The sequence below is a fragment of the Epinephelus moara genome, chromosome 24 (assembly GCF_006386435.1).
Source record: "Epinephelus moara isolate mb chromosome 24, YSFRI_EMoa_1.0, whole genome shotgun sequence".
Taxonomy (NCBI): Eukaryota; Metazoa; Chordata; class Actinopteri; order Perciformes; family Serranidae; genus Epinephelus; species Epinephelus moara.
Window position 1 is genome coordinate 48,973,486 of NC_065529.1, and position 20,684 is coordinate 48,994,169.

A 20,684-nucleotide genomic window follows, 5' to 3' on the forward strand; every position below is an offset into this window, starting at 1 on the left:
TTCGGTTAAATAAGGGGGTAGCAGCCCATTTAGGGCTTTAAAAACAATCAATAAAATCTTAAAATCAATTCTAAAACGCACTGGAAGCCAGTGGAGCGAGGCCAAGATTGGTGTGATGTGATCGTTTTTACGCTTTCCAGTGAGGAGGCGGGCTGCTGTGTTCTGGACAAGCTGTAGACGGTGTAGCAGCGGGCTGCTGTGTTCTGGACAAGCTGTAGACGGTGTAGCAGTGACTGGTCAATACCGACATAAAGCAGAGATCTGCTCATATGAGCAGAGCTGTTTAGTATAAGACAGTTGTTTTGTCAGTGAACCCTGTAAGGTGTAATGAGCCAAATTTTGTAACGTTACCTTTGTTAAATGTTGCTGTTGTCCCTGGCTTCATATGAGTAGAGGAAAAGATTAATAGCTGCTAGGCTAATTTATACAATGTAAAATGCCATAGGCTTGTGCTAAAAATGTTAGCATGTTGTATTTGTGGGGAAAATGTGTCCAGATAAAGACAAGTGTTTGTCTGTGAATGCTGCGAGTTACAGTGAAGCGTTTTGTACAGGTCAGACATGGACTGAGCTGATAGGAGACACACTTTTGAAGTTCTGTTTGTGTTGGATGTACCAATGCAGTAAAAAAGTCGTGACGCTGTTTAAAACAAGCACAAAAACATAATTAAATGATTTGCAAATTCTTTTCGACACATCAAACACACATCAAACGCATCAAACACATTAAACACACATCAAAAACACATCAAACACACATTAAACACACATTAAACACATAAAACACACATCAAACGCATCAAACACATTAAACACACATCAAAAACACATCAAACACACATTAAACACACATTAAACACATAAAACACACATCAAACACACATTAAACACACATTAAACACATAAAACACACATCAAACGCATCAAACACATTAAACACACATCAAAAACACATCAAACACACATTAAACACACATTAAACACATAAAACACACATCAAACACACATTAAACACACATTAAACACATAAAACACACATCAAACGCATCAAACACATTAAACACACATCANACACATTAAACACACATTAAACATAGTAAACACACATTAAACACATCAAACACACATTAAACACACAAACACATTAAACATACAGTAAACACANCACACATCAAACACACATCAAACGCACATTAAACACACATCAAACACACATCAAACGCACATTAAACACACATCAAACACACATTAAGAAAATCTTTCACTTTGCTGGTGTATAACGAAGCCTGCTGCTGTACACCTGCATGCAAATCGGGCCCCAGAGGTCTAAAGTAAAACTGATCCCAGGTGATGGAGCTCACTGAAGCTTCTAATCTCCCCTCAGGGAGATAACACCAGACTTACAGGAAGACGTTTGTTTAGGGAGCCTGAGATTCTGCGGTGTGTGTATCTGAGTGTAGACATGAATCAGATTTTCTCTTCTCTTACCTACATGTGTTTGTTTTTGAAAATGTTTTTAATATAGTACATGAGTTTGTGCAGCACGTAACTGCATCTTGTCTCAGTCTGTGTGTGTCTGATACTGTCTGCATGAATGCAGCATGTGTGTGTGTGTTTACAGGTTTATTTGTCTCTCGGGTGTGATCCTGAGATGAGGAGGGGGTGCTGTTTTCTGATATTTATAAATGTCAGCTCTGAGAGTGTGTTTATCCTGCAGAGAAGCAGACAGCTGGCAAAGTGTTCTTCACAACTTCCTGACAACTTGACGCAGTGTCGAAACTGGAGACTGCTGCACATCAGTGTTCTTTCTGTATTCACTCAGCGGCGCCGACTGGGCCGACTCAGCAAGGACTATTCAGACTCCATAAAACGCATTTTGCTACATGCTGCACGTATAAATATAGATATCTATAACTCAATGTGATGACTTCAACAAATGTAGATAACTAGCAGCTTCTTTCTCACACAAGAATATTGTGACTGCAAGTTTTCCCACAATATTTAAGGACCAATAAGCCTGAAGGAAAGATTGCTTACAGTATAATACAATTGGAAATGTGCAGATTGAAAAGAGTGTGTGCTCGTGAGCTAATGCTTCTCCTGTTTAACAAGCGGCCCACTGCTGCCTGAGAGGGTCAGTGCAGGGAGACAGAGGAACAGGTGATTTTAGTCAAATAGCAGGTGAAACATGGTCTCATTCCAAAGTCGTTGAAAACCGCCGCTTGGTCAGTAACTTTTGACGTCAGACACAAATGAAAAAAGCGATCTTTCCATCCTTTTACATCGGCATGATGAGTAGCTGGTCGCTGTTATTGTGGTGGTGACGGGGTAACAGGGTGGAACAACAACGACAGTTAAGGGGGCGGAAGTGCGTGTAAGGCAGAAAGTGGATGGGTTCAACAACCACCAACTTTCACCTGGGAGGCCTGCACCAAACCCTGTTCTTTTGTGTTTTGTGTTGTACTGACGTAGTGCTTTTATTTTGAAAGAGACTGTATGCAAACTGTACATTTCCTGTGAAAACAGTATTATGAAAACAGACAATGCATGTAACAGGCTGAAGTTGACACAGAGTCCCAGAACATCAACAACCAACACACCCAGGGTACCTTGGACGTCATATGTGGACGTGGAAAGTCCATGACCAAACGTCGACGTGTGACGAGGTCACAGTGAGAACGTGTTGCATTAAATGACAACCGTGGCCACTGAACTGTAGCACTGTGATATACTGTATGAATATCTAGTTTGTTATTAACTACATAAACTACATGACCCAAAGTTGTTAACTACTGAAAAAGCTACTGAGATTTGAGTGTAGCTGCCACCCAGCTATTGCATATTGTACTTAAACTACTAACTGACCTCTATGTAATTAAATACCCCCACCACTGGTCATTTATCCGTCGCAGGTAATTAACACGTCCTCATGCACATCCAATACTTCGGTGCAGATCCTAACGGCAAACCAGAAATCAAAAAAATGAAAAAAGGCTCGCAACTCGTCTATAAAATGCTCCCAATTTATTCAGTGACAACGTTTCGATCAGCAAAAGATCTTTGTCAAGTCAAATTTGTTTGACAAACAGTAAATACCAATTTATATACACACCTCTGGGCACTATGCACCCTCTAGTGGTCGGGAGTGTACCCAACTTCCATTTACAGATGATTTTAACAGTTTTAAAAAACCATAATACATTTTAATACAAGTTAAAAACAAAACAATCAACACAGCATAAATAGCTGACAATATCTGCAGAGAATAGTAGTAAAGGATCAAGTATCTGCAGTAAATAAAGTCTCAATCATACTAGAGTGAAGAAACATGACTGGTGAAACCACAAGTGGATAATTATTAATACGAGGGAATATAGAATATTAGAATATCATACACCCCAGCCTTGGATGAAACTAGACTCCCTTAGTATCAGTATAAACCAGAAAAAGATGATTCTACAATATCAAACCAATATCGTAGCACAATAAACTCGTCAGTGCAACAGATACAAATAAAAAGTATAAAGTATATATAGACAAAGAAATAGTAATGATATTCTATCTCTAGCTCGTTCCCTCTTCCCTCATAAATGGGGTCTGATATCAAACTCTTCGTTCAGACCAGTAGGTGCCATAGTACCGAGATAGTGAATCCACCACAGTTCACGTATCAGTAGGAGGTTATCCAGATCACCTCCACGTCTTGGTGTGGAGACTTGTTCAATGTACTTCAGTGAGGATACATTGTGATGTGCATCTCTGAAGTGTACGTTCTGTTTCTCCCACGTATGCTTTTCCACACGGGCACTTTAACATGTAGATTACGTTGGCAGTGGTGCATGAGATTTGTCCTCTTATACTGATCCTTCTTCCTGTGAGTGGATGGTAAAAGAAAGAACATTCCACACACATTCCTGGACGATCTGCCCGATGGAAATAGACACTGTGGTGCATGTGCCCAATGCCACCTCACAACAAAACGTTCTTTCTTTTAGAGCATTTTATAAACGAGTTGCAAGCCTTTTTTCATTTTTTTCATTTATCCGTCATAATTTTCAAGTTAAAGTGCAGGAGTATATAATAAGTGTTGTAGTATGCATTGATCTGTCACTGCTTGGCCGTTTACACACATTAGACTAAAGCCTCTAAACTAATGTGGCATGGTAATTTTTTTAATAATCACCTTTGCTTGAGTTCCACTTCTTCTCTGCTACACTGATGGTGGCCGCACTGTGTAGCCTTGTCTTTATAGTTAGAGTTAGAGAACAAAGCAGTGAAGTATGCACACACACTCTATTCAGACCCACATGGTCAGTAGTCCATAACTGTATTTGTCATCATGTACCAGCCGCCCAGATTCAGTGAAATACACTCCAGCTCTCCACTCCAAACGCTCTCTTTTGTTGCCCTGGAGGTCTACTTGAAACAGCAAAGGATTCACTAATTCCAATTAATTTACTCTCTCCATGCCTTTAATTAAAAAACTCTTATGCAAATCGAGACATGCTCTGTAACTCTGATTAATCTTGAGTTTCAAAAAAAGAAGAAAAAAAAAACGCTTTTCCAATCATTATGTAAATGTATTAAAATATGTGCTCTTGAACTTGGAAGGGAATCAGAAACGAGGAGGTTCATACCTTATTTAGAGAGAATGGGTCTCAAAACAACTGATCCCAACAGAAAACCAGATTTCATCAAATTAGCCCTTAAATGGCTTCAGCTAGGACGGGAAGAAAAAAGCTCCCGGCACTGTGGAAATAAAGTACACTCAACTGTGGCATCATCTTAGACTGACGAGACTTAAGCTTGTATTATCTTAGACAATCACATCAGTGCTGCCATGACATAAAGACGCTGAACTACATACCCTACTGCTGTTTAAAAATTACACTGAAGTCCTGTGTATGATGCTCACACAGTGTACACTACTGCTACGTCTACATAAAGCACTTTAAGATCTTTTTCACAGCTTGACATCAGCGGTTCACACTGGAGAGAAATGTTGTTGTGTTTGAAATCTGCAAGGGGAAATTGATTTGGATTCTTTGAGTTTCTAAGGCAAGGCCATCAGGCTGAAGGGCCTCATTCATCTTGGAATTCAAATAATAACTGTGTGTGTAAGACACTGTCAAAATAAACACATAATGAACTTATTTTTCCTCGAAGCAATGAGCAGCTTTAACCGTTCTATCTGTGGTAATTCGTGAAATATGACGCTGTAACATGTCACCAGGTTTGGTTAAAGGCCTTAAAGATGTTCTTAACTGAGACTGTATTTCTGGATATGATGTGACGCCCCCAGTAGAGCACGGCTCAAGCCACATTTTCCTGACCGAACCTGACCCGACTCTGAGACAATTATAACCGAGCCCGGCCCGAACCCGCCAGCCTGATTTTTACGTCCAAACCCTCCACCTGCCATAGCACAACACAGCAGCATGTCAAGTGGGCCGAACCCAAACCGAACCTGAGCAGACTTTCTGATCCGAACCTGGCCTGAGCTGTTGGGTTCCGATGAGTGCCGTCAGGTCCCATCGCAACATTAACACTTGCTTGAGGCAAGTAAATTTGTGTCTGAGCAAGAGAAATTACTCATGCAGTTGTCCAATCAGGCAAGTGAAAAATAAATGTTATGTTAAGTTATCTAAAAAATTGACTGTATAGTCTATCACTGAGGTGGAGCTTTTCCAGTTGAGCTTCATGTGCGGATCTGTCTCACTACCAAGTGTTGGACAGAACTGATGAGAAAAATCTGACATGCTGGACAATAAAGAACTGAATTCCAGTGGTAACAGTGTCGTATAAGACCTAACATCACCAACATTATCTCTGAAATACCACATGCAAGAGACAATTACTTTTTTTAACCAAGGAGTTAACGCTAACTGTCATGTGCCATCCCAACATGGGCTCCGGCATATTCGTATCCCTTTCAGAAGCTTTGTAATCCAGCCATAAACTGTGGTGTTTTTGGAGACTTTGTAAAATCAATCCATAATGTTAAATCCAACACCAAATGTCTTCTGTGATTATTTACCCATTTTTCCGTGTTAAAAACAGTTATACAACAGTTAGTTCCGGCCCTGCGATCTGATTGGTCGAGAGACAGTAAAACCGTGCCGATATTGGAGTACAACATCACGGTTATTTCACTGTGTATGTATCACTCCGCCTCACAGCTGATTGCAATCAACAATCAAATCAAAACTGACGGTTAGTGTCAGTTAGGTCAGCAGTTGCGTTGTAGGCTAATTAATTCATCCACTGTCAAACAGCCAAAAATATGGATTTATTTCCTAAAATAAGTTTTGAATTGAACTATGAATGGTCATCAGAGGAAGATGAGGGAGAGGAGAAGCTGAATCCATCTGAGCACACATCCAGGTTTGTCAGTGTTTCATCAGCGGAGCTCAATGACTTGGAGAAAAGCAACATACTGTCAGATCAGAAGGCAGAGTCGGCTGTGCCTGTGAAGCGACAGTCCACCATGCAGTCACCAGAGACTTATTTCACCGGCTGCACAATTAATGGAAATGTGCAGATAAATGTGTATAAAGAGTAAGTGCCTGGCGCACCATGTCTGCGTTACATAGCAACAGTGACAGCGGAGTCCTGAGGGAACTATTTTTGTTGGTGGAAGACAAATAAAATGCTTAAATTATCTATTTTGTCCTCATTTTTCAACATTTCTTAATCAGCCTTGCCTGCGGCCTCGTGCCTATGACCGAATCACAGCCGTGACGATATACGAGTATAACATCACTCCCTCTAGTGTGATATTGCTTAATTATTGTTGTTGTTAGCTCCACTAGCCGTCCATGATGCCTTCGTCAAACCAGTCAGTGGCTGTGTCTGTCTGTAGCAGGTGATCAGTGTGCAAGTGGCTGAAATTTGCTGTGTTGTGTGCATGTGGATGTAAAGTAACCTATAGATCAACATGCCTAACCTGTCAAAAATATTCTTGGCAGTTAAATGATTAATTATTGACGTCCTTGGTCCCAACAACCATGTCCTTCAGTTTTCAAAGGAATCTGAAAGCAGTTTATTAGTGTTGTTTGCAGCAGCAGTGTGAAGCAGCTCAGACTTCTACTGTTTTTATACCCCTCACATTGTGCTTGGTTTAATGTCGACTCCCTCTTTCACCCATCAGCTCTCTTACATGGTGCACCTTTGGCTACTCATGCTCAATGTTTGGATAAGTGACAAGAGATTAAGGAAAAATTAGGGTCATTGCTTTGTTGCCATGATGTGCAACATTTCTTTTGGTCCCCAAAAGGCAAAAGTATGACATTGGTGGAAATGCAGGTGTTAGATAAATTTACACTGTGAACATTAGGCGTTTCTGGAACAGAGGAACTATTTCATAGCTCTAAGAACCCCTGTTTTGTTGTTTCTGCACTGCATGAACAATCGGAGTGCCGTTTTGAGGGACTTTTTTAGCTCCTATTTCAGAGTAGGGACTCTCCCAAGACAAGAGGAACCACGAGTGACGTAAGTGTACACTAGCTGGCTAAACACAGACAATACAGCACTAGCAATCGCTATTTTCAAAAACACTTTAGCCATGTAAACAACAGAAGAACACGAAACACAAACAACAGCTCATAAAGAAGAAATGGAAGAGAGGTTGGACAAATGGCCAGACAGTGAAGTCCAGGCTTTACTGAGCATATACTATATGATGGTGGAAATACCTGATCTTGACCTGTCAAAGCGAAAGTGATGTTGCTAACCACCAGCCGGCTGATAGTATGTCACTTTGGTGTTCCTATTAGCAGCATGAACGCAAACAGAAGAAAGCCCTTGAAGGTTTTTAGTAGACTCACAAATCAGTCTTTAGACGCTTTGCTTAACTAAAGACTGATGTCTTTCTCCCTGATTTTGTGTTTAGATGGGCGGATACAATTTCAGAGTTTAAAAAAACTCCCTACGTTGCAGAACCAATAATAAATCCACAGGGCGGTCCTTCGGTGGCTCGCTGAACTCTTGTGCTCGTAAACATAGTCCGACTGCGTTAAAAGTTTAAACAAAGTCGCTGCAAGTCCTTCATTTCCACAATCTTGTGGACTGAGCACACGTTTGATAAAACTGAGTTAAATCTCTCAGCATCCATTTTCAAGCTCTCTGTGTGTTTGTGTCCTTGCGGACGAGAAAAGGGGGAGTGCACATTTCCGGGAGGGCGTGTCCTTTTAAAAAATGCAAGAGGTGTTGCTTTGTTGCCGGGCGTTTTCTCCAGTGTGTTAAACACACTTTAGAAAGGAGTGTCCCCAGACTATCAGAAGGCGGAGATCTCTGATTGTCTGGTGGCGAGACTAGGTTTTTAGTGCTTTGGGGAGCTCCTCAGTGGGCAGTTCCTCTTATGGCGTTCCCAGAACTACAGCAGCCCCAGAGGTTATGTAGAGGGATTGTGCTTGGTGTAGTCTGATGCATAGTTCACACACACAGATTTAGCCCTGATCTTCTGCTCATTTGCTCATCTAGCGTGCTGAATATCTGGATCTGTCTGGGACTTTGTTGGCAAGCTACAGCTACAGCCAATGAGAGTGTAAGATACGGGAGAAGATAGAAGGTTGACTGTTGCACAGATGTCTCTGTAGATTTTTAGCCTAAAAATGTACTCAGAAACTGCTTTGTCACTCTTGGTTAAGCAACGTCCCAAACACAGGTTGTGGTTTGACCAGCGCACCACATGACATACTCATCTGGGTATAAGATCCTGGTGAAAGATCTTGTGGCGTGTAACCTCCTGTCACCGCTGAGTCATGTTGTGTGAGAACCACAATGACCCCAAGACACAGCAGGTTGTGTAGTGTGAACAGTGCAGCGATCTGACGTCTTTGAAAGTTGTGTGGTGTGCACTTGGCTTTAGAGGTTGGTAAACTTACCCTCTGTTGGTGACGATGGCTTTCTTCAAGTGAATGTAGCTGGCTGGGAAAACTCCCTGGAGAGACAGAGACAGAATAAAACATTAGCACCAGGATCAAACCATCCTCTCTATAGCTGCTTTACTAATGAGGATACACTGTGTGCAGTTGTATGCATTTCATTGAAATGAGGCACCCAGCAAACTTTCAGGAGCCCAGAGAGTGCCAGTACCTCACCTTTAGAAACAAAAACTCTTTTTCTCAGTTTCTCTTTAAATTTCCACTTCCCATAATGCATTGCATGTTAGAAACAGTGTGACCAATCAACTCTTCTTATAACTCTTCTTTTCTTGTGAAGCTAGTACAACTCTGACCCACAAAAGTGGCCGTCAATGGATGGATGGATTCTCAGCCACAACTTCCATAACTAAACTTCCATAACTTTACTTTTTGCCACACACTAGAGTGCTAAAAGACAAGTCAGCAGATCACAAAAATCATTATGAATCACCCTCCGGGGACATGAATGTGTACAATTTAAGGGCAATCCATCTTGTATTGATCAAGATATTTCCATCTGGATGAACGAAGTGTACTGAAAAACCTTGTGACCCCGTCATCTCCAGAGCTATGCTGCTCAAGTGTCTGGTAGAGTTAGTAAAGCTTATTATATGAATATTTAATTCATTAAATTCTTCCAGAAAGTACCCTCCACTAATCCTCAACCTGTAACACAGGCAGGCAGAACAAGTTGAATACATGTAGAGTGAAGACTACCTGCCCTGTACAGCTCTGCAACAAAAGATGCAAAGTGTCTCAGAGGTGCACTGTTCAATAATTCAGTCACTGCGAAGGTTACAACAAAAGCTGATGGCATGTCAGCCAGGTGGCTTCATGTGTGTCACTTTGACTTAATATAAACTCCCACATTACGGCTACAGTAGGAAAACGCCTTCTCCTTTTGGTCTTTTCTGTTGTTAAGTTTCTAAAATGTTCTACGAAAAAAGGGAATTAAAGTGACAATGTAAACTCTGTAGACTATGACAAACTGCTCTGTGGGCGGCAGCAGTAGTTAGTACTGTCGCCCCACAGCAAGAGGGTTCTGGGTTTGAACCCGCTGTTCAGCCTGGGCGCTTCTATGGGGAGTATTTATGTTCTTTCCGTGTCCGCATGGATTTTTCTCCAGGTTCTCTGGCTTCCTTCCACAGTCCAACGACATGCAGGTTAGCTTGACTGATGACTCTAAATTACCAGTGTGGATTTGAGCTTGAATGTTGTCTTTCTCTATGTGTCGGTCATGGTGACCTGTCCAGGGTTCAACCCCACCCCAGTCACCAGAAAGTGCCATTGTGTATTTCGGCAAACCATGGATTACGTTTGCAAGTTACTGTTATGTCACAGATACGTTGACATTTTACATTTCAGCAATGCTGTGGTTAGAAATAAGGCACATCATCCTTCCATCCAACCATTTGTTTGTGCCAAATTTGAAAAAAATTCCCTCGAGGTGTTCCGTCACATAAAGTGTTCACAAGAATGCAATGGATGAAGTCACAGTGACCTTAACCTTTGACCTTTGACCACCAAAAGGTAATCAGTTCATGCTTGACTCAAAGTGAACGTTGTGCAAAATGTGAGGAAATTCTCTTGAATTCATTTTGAGATATCAGGTTCATGAAAATCAGACAGACGCAAGGTCACAGTGACCTTGAACTTTGACCTTTGACCCCCAAATTCTAATCAGCTTATTGTTGAGTCCAAGTGGATGTTTGTGGACAATTGAAGAAATACCCTCACAGCATTCTTGAGATATTACGTTCATAAGAATGGGATGGATGGATGTACGGACATACGGGCAGATGGACAGATGGACAGAAGGACAACCTAAAAGCATAATGCCTCTGGCCTCGGCTATCATGGAACATGCAATGCCAACATTTTCTTCTGGCGACTGGGCCGGTACCCTCCCTCTGCAACCCTGAATAGGATAAGCGGCTCCAGATGATGGATGGATGGATTGATGGATGGAAACTGTTCTGTTAAAGTAAAACTCTTCATTTCCATCTTGATTTATCGGGTCAATGGAGTGAGCATGGCATGGCACCAGTTAGCTATAGTGTTGCAAAAGATTTAGTACACTGAGTGCAAATGTATTGATTACATCTTAACCATAAAAACACTCTCATTTGTTTTATGTTTAATGTAAACTTGTTTCATTATGCTTAATTTACAGTTTAATGCCACCTTACTTTATGTGCACCAGTGTGCAGAGCCTGGACTGTGCTCCTGTGGCAGCATTCGTCTGGATGTCTTCAATGTTTCCCCTCTCAGGTACATTATTCCTCCATTTATTTAACATTTTACATAGTGTTGGTTTTACAGTGATGCTGGTGCTCATTAACTTGCTCAGTTATGCTACTTTCGAATTACTTTATTTTCCCTCTAATGTTGCAAAACAACAGATGTGAGGCACTGTTTTCACTGCAGGTCTCTGACAAGACAATCAGTGCCTCTGCAGCATGTGTAGCTGCCTGTTGTGTCACTGACACCCTGAAGTAAGAATCACTTCCCACAGTGCAGGATATCTCTATCTGCAAAGAAACTTTTTGCTCCACTTTATCTTTGCACGCTGTAAAAGCTACACACAGTATTCCTCCTCACATGTGGAGGAAATTAGGTATTTTGTGCAATAAAATCTTTGTATCTCAAGTGACTCAGAAATATTTTATGGAAATTGTGAGGGTAGGAAAAGAAAAAAGATTGTTGAATTAACAAAGTGTAGCTGGTGCTGCAGCAGTCTACTGAGGGAACCTTCACACTGAAGGGATTTCATTCATATTCTACTACATGTTTCAGTGAGGAGAAGAAGAGCAGACACAGAGAGGAGGGAATCTATTTTAAGACTTGACGTTAGTGTGTCCAGATAGTGTTTGACTGTTTATTCATGTATGGAAACATCCTTGTGTAAACTACTGTATGAGTGAGTGTGAGTGTGTGTGTGTGTGTGTGTGTGTGTGTGTGTCAGTATCCTGTTAATGTGTGCCCTCAGTTGTCAGCCAGCCTGCATGTCAATGCAGAATATGTATGTACAGTATTATCTTAGGTGCCAGCACATCCGTGTGTGTGTGTGTGTGTGTGTGTGTGTGTGTGTGTAGATGAATGTCCTGTCTGTACTCTAAAAGCTCGGCCTGCGGCGGTTAGGAAAGAAAGCCACCCTGTGCCATCATGCATAATAACCCTGCTGTCTTTTTAGACCTCTCCTGTCGACAGAGATGTTTTCTGCTGCGCCTGTCAAAAGACCTTTTAGGGTCAAACATCACATAATAAAACACAGGGGAGCACCTTCCTCTGTTATTCAAGTGTGAATGTATTTTTAGAAGAGACAAAGAGGGCGGAGAGAGTGAGAGAGGGAGAGAGGGAGAGAGACCCATAAAGACAGGAAGAAATGAGCACAATAGTGCTAAGGAGAAATAGAGTAACTGTGGTTAGCCATGCATTTGACAGGAGTGGTTCAGAGGTGGCGGCCAGGCCTCCAGGGAGCTCGCTCAATTACCTGTTTGCCCAGAACCATAAACACACAGTGTGGAAAATGTCCTCTTCATACTCATACTGGCTTCACGACTCTGCTCTTCTGCTGCATCTATAAAACTCAGAGGATTCCTGACATCTGATGTTCATTTGATGTATAATATATATTTAACCTTTGTTGACACTAGAGAACAAACATGAACTAAGTACTGCACTTGTAGAATCTTGTGGTACTTGTATGTTATGGCCTGGGTCCAGACATTTCAACCGGTCCACTCCACCACATCCAGGTTGACGGATTTGTTTGGTATTGTGACATAAAACAGTAGTTTCTCAGTTAAAATAAAAAACAGTCAGATGAGTGCTGTGGGGTGACTAAATAAGCCAATCAGTGCAGTAGGCAGGACTAAAGCTGTTGTCAAGCTGTTGTCGAACAGTGAAGAGTAATAATCACTAAGGCGACTGCTATAAACAAGATGGAGGCCGCTATTGAGGCTCTTCTGAACCAACAGATTTTCCCAATATCGCCTGATATTGTAGTTTGTTTTTACTGCGCTCCACTCCACTCTTATAACTCTGACAAAACCAGCATATTTGCATGGCTACACATCAGCGTAGACTCAAAATGATGTTAGATTCAGGCAGATATGTTGGTCTCTAGTGACTGGTTAGGGAAAATGAAATTCCCCTCCCCCACATCTAACATCACTTAGACTGGATGCAATGTCAGACTGAAGATGGAAACAGAGTGTAATGAGGTGACAGTTCTGTCTGATAGCAGACAATGTATACTACTGATGTTTTGCCTGTATAATTTTTACCATGATCACCACCTTATGGCCAAAACACACTAGTGGCAAACGCAGCGCGTCAAAAAATATGCCCCTATTATTGTCAATGTGTGCCTATGCGTCCAAGAGCGCATAGGCACACATTGACAATAATAGGTCCTGTCCTTTTACCAGCCGGCTGCCCCTGGAATTAAATGCATTTTGCCCCACTCACTCTGTGTCGTTAAATACCAGCTCCCATAGCAGTTTTTTTTTCTTCTCTAAACTTGCCCTTTGCTTGAAAACAGCCTTGTGCCAGACAAGAATTCACAACTTTAAACAAATAAAAATGTATTAAAGGTTTTTAAAATCTAAAACTAACAGTATGCACTGATAATGTCGCTGTCAAAATGTACTGCTATCATCTTTGCTTTAAAATATATTTTTTGTGAAAGCGTTGGCCCTTTAAAGAGGTCTCCCAGATTTCTGTCAGCACTGTCAGATTTCTCAAAAAAAAAAGAGTAATTTAAAAGGGCATTAAAGGGATTGGCACGATCACAAGGACTCCACACTCGCTCCCTGGTTTCCAAAAAGTTTGAATGCTGCTAGAAAACTGGAAAGCTTTCTTTCTTTCTTTCTTTTTGATAGATTCATTAAATAATATGTCTATCGGGTGTGTCTCAACCATAACATGTCAACTTCATAGCTCTTCTAAATTAAACTAAATGAGAATTACAGTTTAAAAATTAGTAATGTGATTAACATTAAGACAAGTCTAACTTTGAAACATACAATGGCTCCTCACTACAACTACTGTGAAATTCATAAATATAAAACTTTTTTTCAACTTTGTGAGATGTCAGCTCCGTCAGATCTTACCTCTGACACCCATTATGTATGCTGTTCATGAAAAAAATCACTGGGAGGTTGGATCATTACAAGGTTTAACAGCCAAGGCTTTAATCTTTTTTAAAAATATATTTGAGCCTAATTAAAGAATACAAATCAAAAACCCCAAAAAGTAAGGTTTTGTCCCAATTCTCAAGAATGAGTGATGACACAAGCCTTTACATTTATGGGTGAAGCTACTGAATATGACAGATATGCCACAGTGACAAAATTCCTCTGGAGACTGACCGATTGAGCACCACTGACAGAACATTTAACAAACTGTCATTATCAGTGGCTCATGTAGAAACAAATGGCTGTGATGTATGATATTAACAAATATTTTTGGGCTGGACCACAACAGCAGTACTGTAAAACCCAGAAAAGCAAAGGCGCTAAATAAACAATGGTGTAATATTATTGGGTTACATATTTATGAACTGGAGGTTTCAGTCTGCTTTATTTAATGGCAGATGTGTCCAAGTTTGATAAATACCTTTAAAATATGTGTCCAGAAACACAGAGAGACTCCAAACTAAACACACTGTAATGAACGCAGCTGAACTGTATCTGCCCCACTGTGATGTCAAGCTCATATAATAGTGTTGCTGTGAAAATGGAGACATCAGATGTAGACAAGGTAGTATGAGAGAGAGAGAGAGAGAGAGAGAGAGAGAGAGAGAGAGAGAGAGAGAGAGAGAGAGAGCACATCTTGTTCCTGTCTCTGCCTGGTTAACTGTGACAATGGATGGTTGTTAACAGGTCAGTGCATTCAGAACACCTCAGGCTCCTCTCTGACGCTACCTGGCCCAAAGTGTGTGTGTGTGTGTGTGTGTGTGTGTGTGTGTGTGTGTGTGTGTGTGTGTGTGTGTGTGATGGGCAGGAGGTCATAAGAGTGTTGTGTTGTTCCTTATTTAGCTGATGGTGTTGAAGCGGTGGTTCACTTAAAAGGTCGTCTTGTTACAGAGTGAAAAAGAGAAAAGAGGGAGACAGAGACGAGAGGAGATCAAAATGTACGAGTCTCATTCAAAGAAGTATAATAAAGGATACACACGCAGAAGAATGAGCCAACAGGAGAAGAACAGGGAGACAACAAAGGAGGAACAAGGCTGCAGTAAAAATGTCATCCACCCACAAATAATACAGTGTCCCTCCGGAGCAGTCAGCTGCAGATACTGTACGTCACCTTGTTTTGACCTGCATTGTAAGTGTCTTCCAGGGGCCAATCACTGTGACACATCTAAGAAACTATGCATCTCTACATACAGTCAAAGATACAGAAGGAAACAAAGAAACAGTGGATATCAGACACTGAAAGCGGCGCACAGCGCAGTGCAACTGTCTGTTTCCTGACACGTTTCATGGGCAACACCCACATTGCATTAATTGGAAATGCACTTGTACCAATCTGTGCGCCCATGGGTGTGCAGGTTTTAAAATAAGATTTGGTCAAGTTCATTGATGGTAGATTGCTACTTTCAGAGTATCTGCAGATTTTCCAAGTAAAAAAAAAAAAAAGCCTTTTTAATGCCCTTTAAAAGGAAAAAATAACACCATTATTGCGGCAACAGAAAACAACAAGCTAGTTGATTTAGCTGAAGAAGTCTAAGAATGTTCTTTAACACATAAAGGAACAATTAATTGCAAACAACTCAATGGGCATAGAAGTGCTAGCATTGGCCTTGATACAGTTTACATCACACTTCAAACGAATCAATGGATGGTTTCTGCCAGCCACAATATCTGTTGTCCTCCAACCACTTCTGTATTTTCTGTAATTACTTCTGTAATGTATTTGCTTTGCCCATGGCTGAGCCTGCATCGCTTGTTTGCAGCATTGTGTTCTTGATTTTTTTCCTTTACTCTAGCTGCAGCCTCAAATCAGACGCTGGATAAACACATTCTTCATCTAGGTTAAAATTAGGGATGCACGCCATTAGCTGTCTAAAGGGTTAAACGTCCGCCTCCTCATTAGTCGGCACCAGAAATATTAGTCGGTTAAACCAATTAATGTTTTATTCATGTACAAGGCTGCTTAACTGTCATGCAGCCGCCCACCACTAGTGGGTGCTACAGAGTAGACTGGAGTTTTAAAACAGCACAGTGGGAAATAAGAGAGATGTCCAATGCAAAACCAGTGCAGTTTTGCAGTACATTGATCTAGAAAATGAAAAGAATGTAGGCTGTGTCGGAAACAACTGGCTGAAACAATGTGCAACCACATTCAACATACTGTAAGCCTTTGGATGTTAACCTGCACGGAACGACGCATGCTGCTGCTAGCTGTGCTCGCCACGCACAGCTCAAATTGACATGGTTCACCCGGAGACGCTGTGATCCCGCCCGGTCTGAGAAGATAACGTAGCTCATCACGACAATGGCCTCACAAGATATGCTTCCACTTAACCTTGTTAAAGGTAAAGGCTTCACAAAGTTAATGGAATATGTTGAGTCTGAATGTTCATGTTCACATTCATACCACACGGCACAAAGTGTCTCGTACCTCAGCATCATTTAAAATCCAACATGGTTGTTGAGGATTGTGATTAAAGGCTTCAAAGGGCTCTTAGGTCTAGTCCACACAAGCACAGGTATTTTTAAAACCGAACTTTTTTGGCCTCCAGTTTTTAAAAAATCTGTGTCCATACGAGCGGGGTAATAAAAATACCTCTGTCCACATGACACCGCAAATTCCACTATCAAGCAATGTAATACACATGCCAAAGCAGTAGGTGGCGATAGAACTCCTAACTGTAAGGCCATTGTAGCCAATCAGAAGACAGTAAAACGACATTACCGGAAAAACAACAACAAGCATACTATTATGCAGCAGGAGCAGTCTCCGTAATAGCACACTCTTGCGCCTCTGTTGCTGGATGTGTTTGAGTAGCGTTAGTTGTATGATACAACCACAAAGTGCTGATATGCTGCTAAATAGCAGCAGTATTTTGTTTAGGTCCATCCTCAAATCATCTCTCGCACACACTGGATCGGGTAATAACACGGCTGTTTTCTGTTTACGTCACACACTGTGACGTCATACAATGGAGACGAGACAAAATAACTGTGGTTATCCTGTTCACACATGACTGCTGACACCGGACTTTTCCAAAAAGTTCACCCTGGACTCCGGTTACAAATAAGTCCGGTTACAGGGGCCCAAAACTGCGGTTACGTGTGGATGAAAGGCCAAATCGTGAGTAAAGAGTCACGGTTTCATAAATACCCACGTTGGTGTGGACAGCCCCTCAATGCACACAAGATTTTTAGGGTCAATGTTTCAAATACTTAACAATAAATTGTGCTAAATTTTGACTGTTTTCTGAATGTTTTACTCTTTTAGACTAGTCAACTGATCTTAATTAAAATGTTTGTTTAGTCAACGGGGAAAATAGTTGCCAGGAACATCCCTCGTTAAAATGTGGATAAACATGCGGATTTGTTTGCGTTGCAGAAATGGTCATTTTTGTGGAATACAAAATGTGGGGAAAATAAAACTAAAAACTGAACAAAAAATAGACGCTCATTCATTCTGCCCTGGATCAGATTTAATACCTCCTTTCCTACAATTGAAGACATTTTTAGACCTTGCTGACCAACAACCTTAAATATCAAATACTAAATTTTAAGACATTTATAGACTTTTTATAGATCCACAGGGAACCTGATTTTAAGGCAGCAGAGAGCAATCACGCTGTTGACCAACAAAAACTTGAGCTCAAGTCAAAATGATGCAGTATTTTTCTGCTAATTAAAGGGGGCATTATTCACATGGTTAGATGCGCCCACAGAGGCTTTACTACTCACACACAGAGACACATGTGTGTTGTGGGTTGGTGAAATAATTCTTGATTAATGAGGAAAATATGAATGACATTCTGTAAAATGTGAACGTAGCAGAGATCAGAGCAGAGCTGCAGAGCTGCTGACAGACTCCTCAATATGCGACCCTTTGAACATTAAGGAGCAGAGAAACTTTACTGATAATTTTAGAAACTGAGAGTTAACTTCTTTTCATTCTGTCAAGTTAGTAACTGCAGTTTCTGCTCATATGTTGTGTCAATGACATTACTGCTCTTACTGCATTAATCTTAGCAGTAAACTGCTCACTTCTCAAATCTGATAAATCCACCATATAAACAGCAGCACACCAGGTGCAGGCTCACCTGGCTTTCAAAGGAAATGGGAGATGACACTGATTGGTTGAATTCATGTTATGCTTTATGATTAATTAAGGGACTAAATACAACCCCTTTGTGCCTCACTGTGCACCCAGATTAGGTATTGTTTACCTTACAGATGCTTGCACCATGCACTTCAGAGCATGTGCTATAGATTGTTTAAATAAGGGCCAGAGAGATGCACAGTAGTGAAGGCAGAGAGAACTGTGGCAGAGAGATGATACAGAGACACATAATTACATACCCTCCTCCCTTCCTTCTACCATATAAATCCTAACAGATGTTTACTGTTTATCAAAGGTACATAACGGTCAATTGTTTGTTTACCACAATTGTCCAGGAGACAAACCCAAGCAACTACAAATAATGGTTTATTATCCACTCAAATACCCCCAGAACCACTGTGCTACATTGTCTATGTGTGTGTGTGTGTGTGTGTGTGTGTGTGTGTGTGCATAATATCACTGTATCATGCAATGGCAACGTCAAAACGTGTGAAAACAGTTAAGGCTCTTCTCTCCAGGTATCAGATGATATCTGTGAAAAGTAACACCGACTTGACACATTTAATTTCATGGATTTGTGATTTAGCCTTTAACTAAGAGATTTAGTGTGTATGCAGTGGTGGGAGAAGATGCTTCAGAGTCAGATGCTTTACCTGAAGATTGTTTTCATAAAAACAATGTTTAGACTCATACAAAAGTAATCGCTCTCAATCATCACTTATGACCCGCCCAGTGTGTGGTGGCGTAAGTCCATGACCAAATGTCATTGTGCGACCAGGTCGCAGTGAGAACGTGTTGAAGAACCACATATCTCTAAAGAGCTAACTTTTCACGGTGTCACATTTCAGCTCTGTGACGACGACTTTTCCAGCTCATCCAAGAGGGTTTTTAAAGAGATTATTTAGCTTCACAAGGAGGAGAATTTTCTCAACACATAAAGGAACACTTTATCCTTCAGTTTATCACAAACATTCAGCATCAACACATCTGTAGATACAAGGTTTTCACTGGACAGGAAGGAGCTGTCAGACAAATGTGGTGCAGTAAAAAGTACCTCAGAGATGTAGAGAAGAAGTGTAAAACTGCACTAAATGGAAATACTCAACAAAAGTACAAGTGCCAAAAACTCTAAAATACTTGAGTAAATGTATTTAGTTACATTCTGCTGAGTGTGTGCAGTCTGGTAGACTGAGCAGGACACACAAGCAAACAGTTTTAAAGACCCAGAGATCAGCGGGAACTGATGCCCACATTCAGCTGTTTCTCCATCTTCTTATCTGACGTGAACTCCAGCTGAGGTCAGTTACAGCAGAGAGTACAGACGAGTCCATTATGTTTAACTGAAGTTAAAAAGACAAGAAGCAGACTACAGTCCCGTCTCTGAAGTTTAATGTGGGTGTTCCTTTTCACTGCTGCTGTAAATTATTCAACATCTGCAACATTCAGTCCGGCTGTCTTAATGGATAGTCTGACTCCTCTAACCTTCAACGCAAAACAGTTTGGACCGCTCCTCTTCCCTATCTCTATCTGTTCTGCTCACTGTGGAATAAAAGAAACTAACTTAGTTTGCTCACTGTTTTTCAGTTTGTTTAAATGGGATTATTTAATGCAATGCAGAGTACAAATACTGAGAATTTCAAACTTTTACTTTTAAATATATATAAAACAAAAATTTCATCACAATACAACATTATATTGATCCTTTTAACAATTATACAATATTTGCTGATATCTAAAAGACTGCCGCGATACAATATCGATTGGATTCAATCCAGTCAGTGGCCTGTGATTGACATGAGACAAGATCAGTAAATATCCTCATTGTCTTTGTCCGGGCTGCTGACCATTTTCTGTGTGCTGCTAGGCCGCATGCACTGTTTGAATGTTTAGAAAGGAGACGTGATTGGACAGAAATGGTGACACAGGCGTGCCATAGAAATTTCAAAGTAAAAGCGTACGTTAAAAATGTTGATATTTTCACTTTGCATTAATAATATTGAGTAACTGATCACTGAATCGATATCTTGGAGACTCCAGTGCTATTTCAGCCGGCATTGTGCCATGAAAACCAGGTATTATAAGCAAAATCTTGATCTTTTCTGAGCCATAACTAAGTAGTTTTGGTGCCTAAGGCTGTCCACACATTAAAAACAGCGATGTTGAAACATAACGTTTCATACATACTGATGTACAAATGTAATGTATCCTTGGTTTGCCGAATAATACAATGCCCACATTTATTCTGCCATTTGGGTCGAAAAATCAACTGCAGCCACGCTTATCACATTTTGACCTGATGTCTTTCCAAAGAATGTTTCTGCACAGAGAGCAAGCGCCCTTTTCCCATATGAGTCTCATCAAGGTGAAAAACCTTCAAACCCAAAAAACTTAAAACCATAAAACATCATGAACTCCCCAGTAAAATTAGTTCCAATAAAAGCTTGTAGGA

At 40.8% G+C, this 20,684-nt stretch overlaps 1 protein-coding gene across 1 annotated transcript in view; it reads right to left on the bottom strand.

Annotated features, from left to right (window-relative positions):
• Positions 1-20,684, bottom strand: part of LOC126385738 (dedicator of cytokinesis protein 3-like) — a 305,180-nt gene that overhangs the window by 136,961 nt on the left and 147,535 nt on the right. The window contains exon 4 of the mRNA XM_050037648.1: positions 8,885-8,940. Within this exon, the coding sequence (XP_049893605.1) occupies positions 8,885-8,940 (56 nt within the window). The remainder of the gene's footprint in view (positions 1-8,884; positions 8,941-20,684) is intronic.